This window comes from Nannobrachium achirus (assembly GCF_963921795.1).
Source record: "Nannobrachium achirus genome assembly, chromosome: 4".
Classification (NCBI taxonomy): domain Eukaryota; kingdom Metazoa; phylum Chordata; class Actinopteri; order Myctophiformes; family Myctophidae; genus Nannobrachium; species Nannobrachium achirus.
In genome coordinates this window covers 23,857,041-23,877,821 of record NC_137813.1, presented here as the reverse complement: position 1 = coordinate 23,877,821, position 20,781 = coordinate 23,857,041, and the positions used below count along the sequence as shown (strand labels likewise).

The 20,781-nt window shown below is 44.2% G+C and overlaps 1 protein-coding gene across 1 annotated transcript in view; it reads right to left on the bottom strand.

Moving 5' to 3' along the window:
• The window catches only part of LOC308284493 (E3 ubiquitin-protein ligase SMURF2), an 85,575-nt gene that overhangs the window by 52,620 nt on the left and 12,174 nt on the right, over nt 1-20,781 (bottom strand). The window contains exon 2 of the mRNA XM_080725113.1: nt 2,518-2,556. Within this exon, the coding sequence (XP_080581239.1) occupies nt 2,518-2,556 (39 nt within the window). The remainder of the gene's footprint in view (nt 1-2,517; nt 2,557-20,781) is intronic.

Sequence of the window (20,781 nt, the reverse complement as noted above, 5' to 3'; positions counted from 1 at the left end):
TCAAAGGTAGTTGATCTACAAGCTGACAATGCATCGTAATGTGACCCGTTGTGAACTTGTAGATCTTCATGCCAAATGTTCATCCCAGAATAGGGATGCTAGGGTTCAAGTGGCTAAATAACTAAAGAGTGCTTTTCGGTGGTTTCGTTACAAGTATATTATTTGTCATGGCCCCAAGCAGGCCCCGACTCGGCCCTGTGGTGTAAAAGCTTCTATACTGACAGGTAGGACCAGCTGGGTGACATTCACCTGGTTGCAAGTGCTGCGGGTGGTTTGGAGGCATGCACACTTACTGGCATCAACAGAAATCATGCTTGCACCCACACACAAACACACAGACGCCACGTTGTGTGCACACAAAACAAAGACAACTCAGGCGGCTGCTTCTATACATCTTTGGCAGTTCCTCTGCACCCACTCCCTGCCCGAGTATTTGCTCAGCTCCTGAACGCTGGAATGGGAGGAATGGGCACCACAGAAACCACCTGAGTGAGTGGGGGGACCTTTACACACTCACCATGACAGCCACTCCAAAACACACCAAAACACACACAACACTGTGGACATCTAACCCCAAGTGAGTCTCCCAGGTTAAAAATGAACTGGCCAGGGGCGTCAATTGGGTATGGCAGGGGTATGCAGCTGCCATACCCTGGGACCAGGGGGGAAAATAAAAGTTACTTTTAAATATAAATCCATGAATGTCTCTTTGTCTATCTGCGCTGGTTATTATGTAGTTGAATGTCTCTTTGTCTATCTGCGCTGGTTATTATGTAGTTAAATTACAGTAAAATAACTACAAATGCAGAATTTAACAAAATGGTCACTTTAACAAGGTATTATAATTATATTCTCCACACTTGTATTTTCCCCAGCCCATCTTGACAGAATGGTATATTCCCAGGTTCCGCAGGTCAGCTGCACAGGTGCAATTCATTATTGTTAATTGTGGCACGTTTACTAACATGCTATGTTTAGGTGCACTTGAAAAACCATTCCAGGCTGCCATATCCAGCCCAAGAAACCGTAGAAACCTTTGTAAAAAACCCTAACCCTTTTTTTCAGACATTGTGAAAATAGCCGATCTACATGCTCACAACGCCCCGCAGCGCGAGGCGTTGTGAGCATGTAGATCTGCTATTTTCACAATAGAACCGTGTTATCCAAAATGTAATGCCTATTTTCCACGAGGACTCCCATCTTTGCCATACCCTAGCTTTTGCTGAACTGACGCCACTGGAACTGGCTGGCTCAGGTCTGATAAACGACAGTGGAAAGGTCTTCCAATTGGCTACACATTTAAGATTAATGGGCCGTGTGCCAGGCCATGCTGATGCATCTCTCTAGAACGCTGTGTTGAACCGTTACCATATACAGTATATACAGTAAAATGTGCCAAGAATGCTTTTCTGTGATATTCAACTTCTTAAAAGTCATATTGATAACAGAGTAAGATCTGTACACATGACTCCCAATGTAGTGTATTACAAAATATACAGTATATCTATGCCAAAGCTGAGACCCCTCACATGCGCGCGCACACACACACACACACACACACACACACACACAAACACTATAGTTCTCGTATGACAAATAGTGAAAGTAGCAGATATGTAACAAGCTCACAACATGTTGCATCGCGATGTGCTGTGAGCTTGATCTGCTATAAATAGATCTGCTATTTGTATAATGTAAATATAAATACAAAGTTAATATTTGAATATTTCTTTTATATTTTTTGACAATATAATGACATGCCCAAAATAGGGATGACAGGTTGTAAGTGGATGAAAGCGAGTAATTTTGTGCAACACGTTTAATACTTTGGACTACCTCCAAACAGCTTCACTACCTCCCCTGTGATCTTTGGTGCGCCCCTCCCCAAGGGGGTAATGGACCCCAGGTTGCGGAAACACTGCCTTAAAAGCACTGGTTTTCAACCTTTTTTTCCAACCCCAATTTGATACGATGTTTTTAATATCTGGGATCCCAATCTACACAGTAAAATATTCAAGTGTTAAGTTAACACTGTAAGAGTGTACACATAGAACCAGTTGGAGTCTTACTTTTGGTACACTTGGTTCCAAAGAAACACCAGCCATTGATAATGTTACTTGGTGACTTTGACTGATGAAAGCAACATTCTCATCCAGTGAGTTCCCAGAGGACACATCCAATGGTAACACAAGTCTGTCCGGTGCTGTGGCTTAATAAGGAGGTTCCAGTGTGTTGGTGAAGGCTAGAGGCAGCTGGCAGCACGGGGAGGGGGCAGGGGTGTCACACCAAATTCTGGGCACTGGGTACAAAGATTCACTGCGTTATTTTGTGCTTTAACTATTGAAAAATAGCAGATATACAAGCTCACAGCGCCGCACTCGGTGCCGCGCTGTGAGCTTGTATATCTGCTATTTTTCAATAGTTAAAGTATAAAATAATGAAGGCCCCTCCACCTTGGGCCCTAGTCAGAACGCGTCACATTGTGACACGTTGTGAAATTAAAAATGTTGTACTTACGAAAGAAGTCTTTCTTCACCAGGTTTTTGGCGCAGAGAACTGAAAGAAAGAAGAGAAGCGTGGGTGTTACTTAAATTGTGCAGACGCCACTCACACATAGTTGCTGTTGAAGGTTGCTGAGGACTGTTTGGTTCAGGACTAATGACAAGACATTTTCATTATAGGAACCTCTACAGTTCAGGCACCACCACAGACTAACATCAGATATGGATTGCACCATCCATCTCTCACCATAGATTGCATTGCATTCACATTGCATGACATCTCAAACAACAGTGCTGGTAGGCAGCTAGTCGTTGGCTGAGAACAAGGACTTACAGGCCTAACAGCGATCTGCTTGAGTTGATCTGTATGTACAGTACGTACTTTCTTTTGGCAAGCGACTCTAATTTTGTAGTTGACAATTACAGTTCTGTTTGGCTTTTAGGCTTTGAAGTTGCACATGGTAGATATGACACATAACCTAAATATACAAGGAAATTACAGACATATTTGACAACTTTATACTTAAAAAAGAACATAGTGGAAATAGCCGATCTACACGCGCTGTGAACTTGTAGATCGGCTATTTCCACTATTTTTTACTTAAAAAAATATATGAACATTTTTCAACATGGAAACGATTATGACGATTATGAAGAATAATCGCGATTGTGTCAAATAATTGCGATTAGACGATTATGTAATACGAAGGCGGTTGCTGGGGCAATGAGGCAGAGACATGACATGCTGTGTTCACAGTGGCACCTACAAAGATACAATCTACCATTCATTTTCAATGTGAGCCCAGCCACATGAAGATACAAAGATACATCTGACAGATGTGTCGCTGCTGCAAAAGCTACAAATAAGTTGAGCCGGTTTCAACTTCAGATACAAAGCCAAAAATATGCTGTGTAGCTTTGTATCTTTTGAACCTTTGTATCTACCAGAGTGAACACAGCATTACACCATCTTCCACCCCGACTTGCCTTGTCTGCATGCCGGTTTCTCTGTCAGTCGGTCTGTCTGTCTGTCAGTCATTCTGTCTGTGTGGATGGACAGAGGTCCACTCACAAACTGAGTGGACCTCTTCTTACACTCAGACGGACACTGAAGCCCCAGATATTTTTAGTTGTATGCAGGTGTCAACACGCATACTAACTAACTACCAGTAAGACTCCCTAATCGGGAGATAAGCGACCGTAGGTCGCTTATCGGCATTTTATGTGAGCTGCAGTGGAGGGGGTCCTCCACTGGGGGCGTCACCACTTTTGCATCCGTTCTGGAGCACGAGGAGTGGGTGGTCCCCGGGAATTCCCCGTGAGCAGCCCCGTTGGGGTGGTCATTTGGTCATTTTTGCACATTTGGTCATTTTTTACACTTGGGGGTCCCCCAGGGAGCTGGGGGTCCCTGGGGATCGGGGGGTCCTTGGAGGTTGTAGTTTGGCAGGCAAGGAGTGTGTGTGCAAAATGTGGCATGGATCGGGTCAACGGTTGCGGAGATATGAGCAGGGAAAAAGTGTGACGGACGGACGGACTGACTCACTCACCCACGGACAGCCTGTGGAGGTTTTGGTAGTAAATGCGACCTACGGTCGCAACAACTCTACAAAGTGCATGCAACCAGTATAAATCAGACTTAAGTCACTCTCACTGAAACAATATTGTCTGCCCCTTTTTCTTTTCTTTTTTAGCAAAAGCACCCTAGTACGATGTTAGCCTTAGCGAAACAATATGCTTGAGGCATTATTTACATCAATTCAATCAATCAATTTTATTTTTTATTATTATTATTAAGTGTGCCTGCTATGCAATAGCAGAACACTTATTGTAATCCGCCATACTTAAGTAAGTAAGTAAGTAAGTAAGTCGGTAATGTTCTTGCAAATTTCGGCACGTAATAAGTGCCGCACGATTTACGCCACCGCCGCAATATATACATCAAAACGTGCGGCTCGGCCGGGAATGGTGTGCTATAACTTTTCTTTCCGATCCGCGTTACCATTGCGACGTAATTCGCAAAAAACTACGCCAAAAAACCCCATTCACTTAGAATGGGGGAAATTTCGCCACGTAATAACTGCCGCACAATTTACGCCACCCCCGCAATATATACATCAAAATGTGCGGCTCGGCCGGGAATGGTGTGCTATTACTTTTCTTTCCGATCCGCGATACGATTGCGATGTAATTCGCAAAAAACGACGCCCAAAAACCCCATTGACTTAGAATGGGGGACTCCGAAAAAAAACCAGAAACTTTGGCGCCACATAACTGTGCCATACTTTTGCCTAGCAACGTGATTTAAACTTTAAAATGCACACACAACTTTGGTCTTTTTCCGGCCAATAGGGATGAGCTGTAATTGATTAAGCCCCCTCTGTAACATGAAGTGTCCTTCGCCAAACAGGAAGTGCCTCTATAACTCATGAACCGTTTGTCGTAAAGACTCGCGGCTGGTGTCATAATTTTTTTTTTTCTCAATTTTTTTTTTCTCAAAAATTTTTTTTTTCTCAGAAAAAAATTTTTTTCTCAAAAAAAATTTTTTTCTCAAATTTTTTTTTCTCAAAAAATTTTTTTTTCTCAAATTTTTTTTTTCTCTCAATTTTTTTTTCTCAAAAAACTTTTTTTTCTCAATTTTTTTTTTCTCAAAAAAATTTTTTTTCTCAATTTTTTCTTTTTTTATCTCAATAATCTCTATTTCGCCAAACAGGAAGTGCCCCTCACCAAACAGGAAGTGACCCTTTACCTCGTGAACCGTTTGTCGTACAAACGCGTAAATGTAACGCTAATGCTAACACCAACCGCTACACAAGGTTGCACAGACTTAGCGAGCTGCAGGCACACTTAAAATTTCTTAGAAATTTTCTTTTCTAGTTATTCCTAGTTTCCCACTGCCACAGGCCATTTCCTAAAAACAGCTATTGGCAAAAGGTTAAATTAACCCTGCCTGTAAAAAGAGTCAAAAGAAATAAGAATGGTTTGTCTAAATTCCCATGCACGTGGAAAAAAATACAATTCTAGTTGGTCTGGTTTAAAGCAGGATTATTTTAGTTCAGGAGTTAATTAAGCCACAAACTGCTGCCCATATAATGACTATCAACATTCTCACCATGGCAGGGGGACCAATCTCCCCCCATCCACCGTGGAATAACAGCAGGCTGACCTAAAGACAACAGCTGCGGTTGGGAAGGCCATCACGGTGCCATGTGAGCCCATTTCACACCTTTCCTGGATGAAATCTGCTTTATGTCTAGCTAGCTTGGCCCCGGGGCAAGCTTTGTGTTGAAGTGTGTGTGTGTGTGTGTGTGTGTGTGTGTGTGTGTGTGTGTGTGTGTGTGTGTGTGTGTGTGTGAGTATTCTCTCTATGTCTTTATGTAGGCTAGCTTGTCTAATGCCCTCACGTGCAGGTTAAGAGTGCTCAGACTTTGCTTTGCTAATACAAATAGACAAAGGCCCACCCATACGAGGGCGGTCTGCAGTTTAAACCGCTGAATCTACAGTCACTGCTATTCATCCGACCATTCAGTTGTATGTATGTACATGTGTATGCAGACACACAGACAAACCACTGTGTTCTGCAGTGAAATATCCCCAGCCTCTCACAGTTTAGGCCTCAGGTGCCGACGAGTGATGTGACGCCTTGCATGCCGTAGCGTGAAATTACGTATGAAAAAAAAAATAAGAAAATAAATGTACATTTACTGTACAATTACTCAGACAATGGGTTGAGGGCTTAATGAGAGGAACGCCATGTAAAGAGAGAAAAGGGGGTGTTTGGAATGAAAAAACAGACGACAAAACTGGATATAATTCCTCTCGGGAGGGGGGGGGGGGGAGAGCATGCTCGACAGACGCGGAAGAATTTCTTTCCGCAAACATCCCTGGGAATGTGTTACGTTCCAGTGAAACCCACCTCATTACTCAAACATCTGGTATGCATCTCCCTCAGTCGCTCTCTCTTCCTCAACACACGCACACGCACGCACGCACGCACGCACGCACGCACGCACACACACACACACACACAGTCCTCTACCCCTCACTCTGTACTCTCCACTGATCTTAATTAATTATTAACAGACAGGGAGAACAGAATGTGTGTGTGTGTGTGTGTGTGTGTGTGTGTGTGTGTGTGTGTGTGTGTGTGTGTGTGTGTGTGTGTGTGTGTGTGTGTAGAGTACTGTAGGCAGTGACGGAGGGTGGAGAGCAGTTAAAGAACAGGTGACAGCATTCTTTTTGTTTCTATAATGCTTGGTGCCCTCAGCACTAGCTTACAGGTATATGACAAGGAGCAGGCCTCTTTTAGCAACAACATCCCTGGTGCTGGATCAATACCACTGAAGTCATATTAATAATAATAATAATACTCATAAAGCACGGTTCATACATCATTTAGAATGTAGCTCAAGTTGCTTTGCAACATTGAGAATATAAGAGCGATTTAAAAATGTACACAAAGGTTGACAAAAAAAGAACAAGGGGCCGCTAAGAGGTTAAGTGGCTGTGTTGGAATTGGAAGGTTCCCGGTTCAACGCATGAAAATCACTACAGTTCTTGAATCCTTATACTGGCTCCCTGTGTGTCAAATAATTGATTCCAAAATACTACTGTTCAAGCTTTGAACGGTTTAGCGCCAAAATACATTTCTGAACTACAAAAGATCATGAACCATCCAGACCTCTCAGGTCATCTGGGAAAGGTCTGCTTTCTGTCGGTTTCTTCTTCTGAGAAGGTTTGTGCCTCGGTTGGTGGCGAGTGTGACTGAGTGAATGTAATATGGTTTGCAAAAAAGGTGCAATTTAAATGCATTTACCAGACCATTTAACTTACACGCTCAGCACTATTAACAATAACAACATGAGATGGAGAGAGCGTGGCTGTGTATGATCCTACATTATACTGTGAGAGACCCATACTGCATGTCCATAAGAGGGGGATATGAACCCTGGTTAGGATCGGGGGAAAGGGCTTGACATAACCCTGGTCCAAAAAATATGAGATGAGAAATATTAGGAAGTAAACAACGACGAGGTGAAGGTCCCCGGTACCACAGGTCATCCAGAGCAGTGGTTCTCGACCTGCGGGTCGGGACCCCCAGGGGGGTCCCCACATTATTTTGGGGGGGGTGATTAACTTAACGTGAAACATTGTTTTCTCTCTCAACAGTAATTTTCACAATAGAACCGTGTTAGACAAAATGTAATGCTTCAACTCTTAGTTCTCTTCAGGGTGGTGGTGGTGGTGGTGGTGGGGGGGGGGGGTCCCCAGTTAAAATATGATTATTTTGGGGGTCGCGGCCTGAAAAGGTTGAGAACCACTGATCCAGAGTAGACAGCCCAATGACTGTGATCTACAACAGCGTTCTCTTTAACCACTTTTATCCTGACGTCCATATTTTGGGCATGTCATTATAGGCAAAATCTTTCAAACATATAAAGCATTTTCTATTTTTACTATTTGTCATGCAACAAAGTAGGGCTTATAAGTGGTTAAAAGCAGGCGTCAGACTTTCCTATTTTTCTGGTCTTTGGCAAGTTAAGGCTGTGTGTGTGTGTGTGTGTGTGTGTGATGTGCATGGCATTGTAGGTGTTATTATGAACAGGGTTTATAAATGCTGTATTTTGTGGGTGGCGACAGTGTACACTTCACTTTGTATAGCATATGTGTGTACATATTTATTTAGTTGTGCTTTTATATGAAGCACAGCTTGTTTACTGTGCGAGAAATATGCTAAAGACAGAGAGAAAAGTCTACAGAGTGAACCCGGCATGAATTATGGTGGAATAGACAATTTAGACGACAGGAAAACAAGAGCTACAGGATGAGGCAAGCGTCTGTCTGTCTGACTGAGGTACAAAGATGACATGGCAAACATAACGGACAGTCAGGCTCAGGGGCATCACAAGGGGTAGGAAAGTGGGACTGAGTTACTGGGGCCCAAGGTGGAGGGGCCCTAATAACTTTATCTATTGAAAAATAGCAGATATACAAGCTCACAGCGCGGCACCGAGTGCCGCGCTGCGAGCTTGTAGATCTGCTATTTTTGAAAAGTTGTGAAAATGTGTAAAAATCTTTGAATATATGTATTTTTTAAGCGAACATTTCTTTTTTTTTTTATATATATCTTTATTCATGTCACATATATTTCAACATTGTACATTAAACAAGTCAATATTGCAAAGACATTCTTTTTCTTTTTTTTTTCCCCTTTTCCCCAACCCTCCCCCCATATTGCTATCATTAGTCACTCCTTGAAAAAAAAAATAAAGACAGTAACAATAAAAATAAATACAAAACAATAAATCAGCGTACACAGTATGCACGATAGTAAAGAAAAGTAGTTTAAGCGAACATTTCTAACTCAAATTTTGCTTCTGGGGGTCCCTGGAACTAAATATTTTGAGATCAGGGTCCGTGGCCAAATACATGTCATTTTGGGGGTCCTTCACATGAAAAGGTTTGAGCTCCACTGACAATCGAAACATAGATTTTTCAAAAATCCTTAGAAGGATTTGAAATATTCAAAGATTTTCATGATTTTTCAAAAATAGCAGATCTACAAGCTCGCAGCGCGGCACTCCGCGCTGTGAGCTTCTATATCTGCTATTTTTCAATAGTTAAAGCACAGGGGGCCCCACAGAGAATCCTTGTACCCGGGGCCCAGAATTTGGTGCGACACCCCTGGTCAGGCTGATATAAGATCCTGTGTGGACTGACCGAGAAGCCCTGCAGACCCTCCTGCGAGTCCGCGCACAAGCCTCAAGCCAACACTGCAATTAGGCCTATATAGGCTCCATATGAAAATATACAAGGGGCAGAATTACAGCCCAAAAACAGAAAGCGGAGACCAAACCGCCGGAATGGCCCAGACGGCGGAGACAATGGCTGCTCGGAGGCCACTCGTGATTCGGAGACCACAGACGGCACAGGGGGAGGAAGGGGGAGTGGAGTGCGAGGGCGTCAATCAGGACGCGCTGGAAGCCAACCATCAGAACACAACCCTCATTACACAGTGACAGCGCTGTCAGACAACGGTCTGCTGCTTGTCACTGGAGCAAAACACAAACAGTCATCATGAAAAGTGACAGTGATGACCCGGGAAGCTTGAGGGCGACTGCTTCAGGTTGCCGATTTCTGGCTCTGCATGGACTAAGGGTGCTCATTTTGGAAATATTCTTGAACAGACCTACCATAGAAACTTCACTGGACCCAATACTGCCGGCTGCTGCCAAATCATTTCTACGCAGAAAAGCAACATCATGCACCAAAAATAAGGTGCTCAAGATGACCGACCAGGCCAGATGTCAGCGCCATCGGACGCCAGGAAGGGGAACTTGGTGGTCGGAAAAGGATGCGAGTCCCAGCAGGCGTCTCGTTGTGATGGACAGACATAGATGCAAGCATGCACACACATTCTCATACGCACATTCTCATACGCACACACACACACACACACACGCACACACGCACACACACACAAATGTGGTGGCCTGAAAGGAACTTGCCAGACAACACAAAGTCTCACACACACTGCGGCATGACCCCCCCATGGGGCAGTCTGAGTGGACTGAAGGGGAAGTCTATTTCTAGAAGGAGTGGTGGTTTGGGGCAGGGAGGGGTGTCAGTGTGCTACCTTTGTTTTTGGCCAGTGTGACATGTCTGACTGTTTCATGGTATGCTGTGCAACAGTTTGCCCCCGTTCCTCTGAGACAACACAACGACTAGTGTTTCTAATGTAACGATTAAGCCTGGTGTGGGTTTAAAGTGTTCTCTTCTGGGGGCGCCCGCTGGCCTACTGGTCCGGGCGCATACCACTTAGGCATTGCCACATAGGCATGGATGCCTGGCGGCGTCGCTGGTTCGATTCCCGATCCGTACGACCTTTGCTGCATGTCACTCCGTTCTACAGTAGTTACTTTATACCACTGGTAATGTGATAATCTCCACAATTGTAGCTCCGACTGTTAGCTGCTCAATACAGTTGAGAATGTACAGTATTATTAGTTGACTTCGCTTTATTTATTTAAATTGTCAACTGTATTTGACACTTATACTTTTCTTTTTGTTGTACTGTACAAATAAAGGCATTCAGAACTGTAGTAATTTTCTATCATTTCCTAATGTAAGTGGGTATAGCCTATAAATATGTATTGTATTTGTCACATATTGGTACAGTAGTAGGATTACACAAGAGTATAATGTCATTTTCTATGATAACGCATATGAATTATATGAATGACACTGTTTCAAGATTCAAGAACGATTATTCGAGATCCAATAGCCATGCAACGTCTCTTGGTTAAAGGTGATACACCATGAAATTTCACTTTTCCTATTTTAAAACCTTTTTTTGGGGTCCCACTAGCACCTTCTATCCTCACAAATACCCATTTCTGACCGTTGTGTCTTTCTCTGGTTTTGAGAAGGTGAAGGTTAAAAGTATCCCACGGGTTCTCAAAACAGGCTGTTCAGATTTACTGCCGATTGTGACGAAAAGATTTTTTTTTCAAAAGATTTTTTTTTTTCAAAAAGATTTTTTTTTGGGGGGGGGGGGGGGGGTGGCGCAGTTCAGGCCAAAGGTGGTACTGCAGCTGAAATGCTCTGAGAGCCATTCAAAAATGAGAGAGGCTCTCTATTCAGGAGTGGTAATTTAGCCTCAAACCTTTTGAAAAACGTTTTTGGGACATAAACAATATGACATAAATACTTTTTAAATGCATGGTGTATCACCTTTAACTGGTTAACTCTCCATTGAGCTCCGCGACTTTTCTTCCATGCTGGAGAGCAGAAAAAACGAACGTTGTCCATCGAATTCCTTCGAGTTGCACTTATGTTATGGCACTTATGAACGGAGCAAGTCTGCACCATTGTTAGTAAGTAAATGTGGATAAAATGTACACGGAAGAGTCACTGTTTACACTGTCTCTGGTCTGTACTACTAGTTTTTGTCCCAAAAGATGGCCGCCGCTGCCGAGCGACAAATGTTGACGCCCCTTTTGGAAATGTTGGCACACACTATATATATATATATATATATATATATATACTGTACATACACTGTATATAAAATAAATACTGTATATAAATATATATATATATATATATATATATATACCATCACTTAATTGATCCAGCATATGGAAGGTGTCGTTAAACTTCCTTCCTGATGCAACAGCAAGTCAAGAGACCGTCCCCCATGTTCTTGCCAGTGCACGGAGCTCCCCCGAATTTACGGGGGATGTGGGGGAAAGCGGCCCCGATGAAAAGAGCCTTCCCCAAGAAAACGGAAACGGGTGAGCTTGCACCTACAGGGCGGCATCGTAAATCTGCTTTTTATTAGCCGCCGTGGACGTGCTTTCTCAAGCTCGCACGTTGACAAATATATGCGCTCGCTGTAGTGTCCTGGTACACGGTATAGGGAAAGGTACATACGCAGCCACACACACACACACACACACACACACAAGCTCCGATATTAAATCCTGGGAAACAGCACAAACGTAAAACCCCCTTATTTCAGATGGTTAGAATCACATCATTTCTTTTCCACGTTTACAACCTAAAAGATGTATTCAGGGAGTGGCAATTCCTAGCCCAGGCGAATGATGCTTGAGGCTTGCCAAAGCAAATAAGGGGTGAGGGGCTTCGATAGGAGGAGGAAAAGACAGAAAGGCCGGCAGCGGAACAGAGAGTTGAGCTCTATAAAAAGAACTTCAAGTGACACTACAAATGGAATCCAGCTCATCATTATTCCTGTACAGAGGGAAAATATCACCCTGCGCCCACAATAAACATGTCATTAAAACCACCATGGCACAAACTCATTTTCCAAACATTTCTCACCAGGCCACCCACTCCCCCCCTCCCTTCCCTTCCTAGCACCTCTTCTTTGGAGAAAGTCTCTCTCTTTTTCTCTGCACACAAATACAAATACACCTCTCTCTCCATGCGCACACAAATACAAATACACACTCCGGAAAACATGGCGTAACCTCCACTGCATCTCGGCTCATCTTAAATCCTCTTGTCGTCATAGCAACGGTGGTATCGAGGCAAGACGAGAAAGAGAGGGAGAGAAGGGACCCTCTGTGTTGTCTGTGTTTCTCATTCCAGTCGCAAAGCCAAGAGCTGCAGCGCTCACCGATGGTGGGTGTGTGCAGTGGTGTCGCACCAGATTCTGGGCCCTGGGTACAAGCTTGCAGCGCGCCACTCGGTGCTGCGCTGTGAGCTTGTATATCTGCTATTTTTCAATAGCTAAAGTATAAAATAATTACAGGCCCCACGACCTTGGGCCCTAGTAACTCAGTCCCCCCCCCCCCCCCTTGTGACGCCCCTGGGTGTGTGTCTGTGTGGGGGGGGGGATGAGGCCTCACCAAGATATTCCCGCCAGGCGAGGAGTGACAAGTATTGACATTTAAAGCAGGGCATTGGTGCTGCCTGTCAATCAAATGCACCCTCAGAGGTAGCTTTCTAATGCAGGCATAAAGTTTGCCCTCAGAGTGGTATGTGACAGGGATATAGTTTTTTTCCAGTACCAGGCCGTGCCTACAGTGTCTGTAAACCATCAGTTGAATTAAGTATGGGTGACGGCGACACCATGAGTAATGACAAGTGGAACTGCTGTACATCACTGCTAGAAGCGCGGCTGATAACAGAGTACCTCTGCTCCATCATCGGCCTGTCCGCACAGGAAAAAGAAAAAACCCTTCCCATCTCCCTTCCGCTGATAAATGACAAAAACCTTTTAAAGCAGAGGACGGCTGACTTTTGTAGCGAGTGCCGTTATTTTGAATATACCGTAGTATAAGGAAAAAGGAAGAGAAAAAGGAGGGCATTAGTTCTTTAACATCTCTTTTAGAAAGACGTAGCATCGCTTACTGTCCATCTACAGTCTCAACTCACTCAACAGTCCTCAACTCAAACATTGCACAGGGCAGATTAGACATGACAAATAACTTGAATATACAATGACTGACAGTGACCAATACCAATAATCAAAATCAAAAATTAAATGTACGGCGAGCCGTTGTGGCAACGCGTTGTGGACTTGTATATTAGCCCTGGTTTGCCACGTGACACCACCATAACAAAGAATAAACCAGCTGGGTGCCTGTATGTGCCTGTAACTTCTCACTGACCGCAAACAGAGTAGACACACAGTGCCTCGGGGTCGGTAGGCTTTTGACTTGCAGTTGCCCAGTATTAGAAAGCTCACACGTTGAATCACACAATGTAACTTTCATTGATTCAAAATGATAACCAGTCAAGCTTAAACGGGCGATTCATTTGGTAGTGAAGGCTGTTTATAACGAGACTCGACCAACAGGACATTTTCATTGATTCAAAATGACAACGGGTCAAGCTGAAAAGGAGGATTAGCCCACTAATCAACCAGGGGGCTGACATATGCAGGGCCTTCAAACAGGTGAACACTGTTGCTGTCAGGGCGGCGGGCCCTGACAGCATCCCAGGCCGCATCCTCAAAGCATGTGTGGACCAGCTGGCTGGAGTGTTTGTGGATTATCTTCACTACAACCTTTCTCTCTCCCAGGCTGTGGGACCCGCAGGCCTCAGGATGTCCACCATTGTGCCGGTGACCAAGGTATCACGCTACTGTCAATACATTCTTTGGAGGTTGGTCTGAGACTACTAGCTATGTTCCATGCGACCAGCCTAGCAGTACCCGTGGCAATTTGCATGTAGTCAATCAAATCCATTGAGAATGAACTTACAAATGGCTCTTCACACACGCTCTTTCACTTGGATGATGTGTATGAATGCTGTTCATGGACTACAGCTCAGAATTCAACACACCAGTTCCTGCCTGTTGCCGTCACTACCACTTTTATACACGATCAGGTGTGTTAATTTAAAGACATTTTCATTTAAACCATGTACCTTATGTACATATTGTTATATCTACTGCTATTTTTAACTGCCTCATTACATTTATAACCACGGACCTTATGTATATTTTAACTCTTTATCAGTTTCTTTCTTTCTCCATTCTTACCTCCTTTCTTGAAACAGTGATTCCACCCACTTATTTTACGCATTGTGACATGAGGCAATAAAGTTGAGTTGAGAACGTACAAAATAGAGAGAATGCCGAAACGACGGTCAATATGGGTTGTATCAATATTGTTTCAATAAACTATGATAATCATCAACAATTAACAGAAACACACAGTCCTTTTAATAAAAATCAACTGATCTAAGTCAGGCGTCTTCAACAGGGGGTCCGGGACCCCTTGGGGTTCCTAAGAGTTACTACAGGGAGTCCTCCAAATCTTTGTGCGATAAAAACTTTTTTCTCCTTTTTTATATTAGTAACCACTTGAATCCTAGCGTCCATATTCTGAGAACTTTAGCCAAAGATAGTAGATCGGTTATTTTCGGCAAAGACGTTTGGTGTAGAGGGGAAAAAAAGCAAACTAAGTACAGAGTGAAATGTCAAGTTAAGTATTGACAGTTCAAGTGGTTAAATATCTGAAAACACAAATTGACATGAATCCAAAATACACTGATGATTTCGCTGTCAAACGATGAAACTATGTGGAATCTATGAAAAGGTTGTGGGGGTCCCCGCTTCATCTCTCTCTCAACTAAGGGGTCCTTGGCCTGAAAACGTTGAAGACCCCTGATCCAAGTGGTTTGTGAGGCAGGGAGATAGAGGGACCTTGGGGTTGAGAGTTAACGCTCCACCTGTGGTGGAGGGCTGAGGTTCTTCTCACAGTGAAGCGCAGCGCACAAAGAAGCCCAGTGTGCTCTGGGGGAATCAATGAGCCCTCCCTCCCCATCAGACTCAAGCCAAACACCTGGGGAGCCAGAGGTCATGTGACACGCTCAAAAGACATATCACCATGGCAACAATCGCCGGTCAAAACAAAATGGAGCGGGGGGTGGGGGGGTTGGCCGGATCCCGCGTCTTTTCTTGTGAACTGATGCAGAAGGAGGGAGAGAAGGGAAAACACCCTCAACAGTCACACAGTAAAATCCTTGGGAGTTAATTTAAAGGAGTAGTTCACCCCCTTTTTTTCTAATGATTACTCATGCCATAGAGACTTGAGTTCAATAATATCTTTTTGTATTTGTCGCATTCCTAAGACAAAAATTTGATTATAGTAAATTCACCCCCATTGATTCCGGATGGGAACCCAAATGCATGGCCCTGGATGGGGACCTACAGTAAATGCATGGCACTGGATGGGGAAACCGTCAGGGTAAGTTTACTATAATCATTTTTTTGTCTTAGGAATGCGACAAAAAACTAAAAAATAAATCGAACTCAGGTCTCCATGGTGTGAGTAATCAATAGAAAAAAAGTCATTTTGGGGGTGAACTACTCCTTTAATTCTTCAAGAGTGAAATAAATTAACACAGAGGATTTTACTGTCTCCCTGTCTCACGCGTACAGATTGTACTGTGCACTCTCTCTCTCTCTCTTTCTCTCTCTCTCTCTTACGCATACAGTCAGCGATACCGCAAAGGAACATGGGAAAGGCCAGAGTGCCGTGGGGAGAGAATAGGGGTTCACACTGCTGTGGTTAACCATCCCTCTGCAGTCCAGAACGTGAAGGAGGAAGCGGGGGTGTGGGAATACAGACTGTCCAGTAAAACTCTTACCATTCCCAGCCCTGGCAAAAGTCAAGTCTGGATTCAATGCCTACACCTTAAAATCACCTTGACTCTTGTCTTGAGAGTATATAAAAGACACTAAATGGACCTACAGTCATCTACAGTATAAACTCTTAAGAGTTACAGGTGAATTTGGTTCCATTTGTAAACTCTCAGATAAAAATTAACACACAGAAGAGAGAGTGTGTGCGCGTGCAGCCGCGCGCGTGCGTGTGTGTGTGTATGTAGGGAGATGTGCACATTGGTGACTAGTGTGAAACTACACAATCCTCCATGCTTGTGAGCTCTGGTTGGCCCTGTATATGTCCCTTCCTGTCCACCTGTTTCTCCAAGTCCAGTGCCCTGGGCCAATCCCACCAGACGATCTGACACATCTTCAGGGAACTTGCCTCTCCCCCCCCCCCCCCCATCACCCACCCTTTCCCCTGCCTGCCTGCCTGCCTGACTGGCCCTATTTTGACTCTGGGCGCAGGGCCGAGCGCTCTCATTCGCAGCATTGTTCTTCTGTAAACAAAGGCTTCCTCTTCCCCTTTCCACTCTCTGTGGGACTTTAAAATCCCTAAAAGGGAGGGAGACAACTAACGAGAGAGGGGGGGGTGAGCTTGTTCTCATGGCGGTGCTGGTGGATGTATTTATCTATGGTCTCCTCTTTTGGATACAAAAGATGCTAATGGAGCCATCTTCCTTGACATGATCAATCTCTGACCCGGAGCAGACTCCTACCATAGCAATCTGCCCCAGCGACGGCTGGGTTATCAAAACCCTGTCATCAGAGAAGACATTTACAGCAAGGCTAATCTTCGACAAAAAACTCCATGGCGACTTCACTCAGGAACGGTGAAGTAGTCGTTCAGGTAGACGCAGGAAAGAAATAACAGACAGGTCTCAGGAAATGGTTACAAACAAACTAATCAGTATTGACATTGGTGACATACTATGTTGGTGGGGTTGCAATTTAGCAATAACACATTGTCGCTGTCGAGCAGAAACCTGATTTTTTTCCATAAATCAACGCTATTGAACACCATTTAAGTCTGTGTGTTGGTTAAAAAAATATTGAACAAATTAAAAGTATTAAAAAGCACCTCCTAACTCCATTGGATCCACATAGAGCACACACCTTAAAAAGGCAGTTTTTTTTTACCATGTAGTCTGTTAAGAGTAACTATGCAGTGTAAACATTTAGCAAACTTAATGTTTAGCAATGATAATGTTGTGAAAACAACTAATTGTATTTCTAAAATCTACTATGTAGTGTTTTCTGAGGAAAGCAATGTGACAAGAAATGAGTTCGCTAGCCATGGATCAAACGTCTGTCGCCTGACACTCATGTTTCAGGGCTATATTTCGTTTTTTCATTTCCTAAAATGTTTACATTTTGGAGTTAGCTAGACAGCTTTACAGTCAATCACAAAGCTCATATCGATTTCCATGTTCTGACTGATATAGAATTTCAGTGCGAGTTAGGGGTTGTATTGCAATACCATCCCTGTCTCCCTGATGTTTAACTCTATCCCCCTGAAGCTTTATGGGCTGAAGCAGGACATAGTTGCCGTTGGACCAGACTACCCTCTCCACAAGTGCACGCAGCAAGCTCTACCCTGATGCTATCAAAACTGACTTATTTTTGAAAGACCTGGCTACACCACAACTGTAGCCCCAGACTGTGTATAGTTAGACTCTGTAGTGTGGAGGCACAGGGTAGAATTTCAGCAAACTCTGACTCTGTCCAAGTCTTCTCAGGGTAAAGGCAGACTGTGGAAATGTGGTCAAAGTGTGTGGGCAAAGTGATTGGTAGGCACAGGGAAGATTTCCAGTGATGGCATGTATTTTTGTATACATTTTCTAAACATCTTACAAATCCACATACATGTAAATATGTTAATTTGATAAGGCCTGTAGCTGGTAGGGCTGCAAGCGAACCTTCGGAGGTTCGAACGTTCGTTCGTTACGTTGGCAATCGAAGTTCGAAATTAATGGGTTCAGGTTTTTTTTCTTTTTTTTCTTTTCTTTTTTTACACGAAAAATAATTATCAGAATGTGATTGGCCTATTCAGAATATCACAGTAGTAGAGATAGCCAGATACGAAATAAGTTAGGCCTACCGGTAAACACTAACAGTTAATGGTGACCGTTATAGTAGTTATAAAATGCACCAGAACAGCTTGGAGCGATCAAGGACCGTCCTCCGCTCCAATTGCGCTCCTATTTGGGGCCGCGAACCGGGTGGCGAATCAGCCTCGCTGACACACGCTTGTTGACAGTGAGTGAGAGCAGCTCAGAGAGACGTGTGTGCTTTGAACAGCGAACACCCAGCCATCCACGCACCCAAAGATTAAACATCCCTTTCTCCTAAGCATGAGCAAAGATGGATTTCATTGCAACCCCCTAAAGGATCTATAATCAATGCGATGTATGGGGTTGTTACATCGAGACCAGTTTAGCCCGAACGCGACGAGCTCCGATGCAGTCACCAAGTCTAATCATCATCATCCGTGCAACTCCGCTATACATTGAGCCTGTTCGTCAACAAACTGTGCGACATTTTCTCCGATTGGGTTGGATTTTCCAAGTGTTAGCCTAGGTGTTAATGCGGCCACGCATCCACGCGTTTTCAATGGATAAAACAGCGCATTTAAAACATTTCCTAGTTTCCTACACTGTTTAAAGGTACAGTACGTTCGATGGTTCGAACGTCCGAACGTTCGGTTTTTATTCAATTGAACGAACCATCGAAGGTTCGATGGTTCGTTCCGAAAATCCCCCCGAAGTTCGAATCCCTAAAACAGGGCTAGATTACAGCCCTAGTAGCTGGGGACATAATAGAGATATTAGGATGATACTGGTGGCTGCGTGATCAGGGAAGGGAAACTGGCAGGAAAATGTGATGATCCACAGAGCAAAACACATCCATATCGACTCTCCAGGGACTCTTATTACGCACATAAACTGAAAGTAATTGGGAGGGGAGGGGCATCTGTCACACATTGTTGTGCAGTGTGCAAATCTGTAAAGCGAAGCGCGGCACCTGGGGATAAAGGAAGAGATAAGACACAGAACATACCTTTGCCCACCCCTGTAGCCACAAACCGTAAATGGGATGACGGTCCGAGACTCTAGCGAGTGTCAGTCGTGACTAAGAGAAGCCATACATCACCGGACATCACACTCAACACCCGTGTGCTATGGTGATGATAGAGCTCTGGAAACACTGGCTCTGAGAAGGGTCTCGAGACGCAAAGAACCTGTCAGGCCAGGTGCCATTTTACACATGGATTAAGTTGGTGCTTTGTAGAGTGATGTGGCGCCAGCCAGGGCCTGGTAACACTGCAAAGACGCATATTCATTGTACCTCCTCAACAAACAAGAGAAACAAGATGGATACAAAAGATGCATAAGTGTTGCATTGAGCCGAGTGAGTGAGCTGCAGCGGCTGAGCACCCCACTGCGAAAATATGTCGAGGTGTGATGGGAACACACACATGCATTAAAGGAAATGGGTTGACGTCATTCTTACTGTGAGAACATTTCATCCGTCTTACGTCACCTTTTCCCTCTCGTGATACAGCCTAGGCTGTAATAATTACATAATAGGGAGTCAACCCAGACTATTCTAGGCATCTAATAGAGGGAACCCGTACATAATGGCACCCCTGCAACCGCACATCATTCGCTCTTTCCACTGTGCGCAATACAATGTGCCTAACAGAGTCATCCAGGGAGAGTAGTCTTCAACAGCACCATGACCACTGCTACCGCCACTGCTTAGCTGAGAAGTCAAAACAGTTAGCAGAGCCGAGTGCAGGGCTTCTGCAGGCTCGCACCGCTGTTGGCTGGGACATGGGCTGTTTGGAGAGAGCCACACAGCTTTCCCTCTAAGCTCCTTGGCTTCTCTGCTCTCACTGATGTAATGGAGGCGCGCAGAGGAGAGTGGAGGGCGGCCTGGGCTGAGATGCAGTGAGAGGGGCTGGGGCACTAACCTGTTTAACAGAAGTCCAACCAGGGCTGCCGTTACCCTGCCTGGATCTCTGCTGCTGCGCTATATCCACCCCCCCCCCAGGCCCAGACCAGTCTTTTTCTTCTTTCTCCACTTCTTTTCCAACAGGGTTTCAGATTCTTAGAATGATTTCACAACTCCATCTGGGAGCAACGTTACATCATTACTACCATTTTGCACCCCACTTCACTCCTCCTCATCTTCATTCCCAGCCAAGCACATTGATGTGTTGAGCTGAGAATTAAAACAACAGTCATTTTAAAGTCATTCAACAGTGCCTTAGAAGATGTTAAGAGGAACATGAGCGTAGTAACACATTGTTGTGTCCTTAGTTGTGCCCATGTCAGACATCAAAGATAACAGATCAACAAGCTCACAGTGTTTTGCACCTGCTATTTAAGGTTAACTACACAATGCACAAAATCAGGGGCATTATTTAGGGTCCCAGGGGAAAGCAATTGCCTGCCCCTAATATTTGTATTTAATCTCAAATCTGGTTCTTTTATGAATACGGTATTTTCCACCATTCTCTTTGGCAAAACAACCATTAGAATAACACAACTACAACTACGACTACTACAACTTTCCTTTGGCCCAGATCGCTGGCCTAGGGAGCGGTCCGGCCAGCTAGGCTCAATGTAGCCT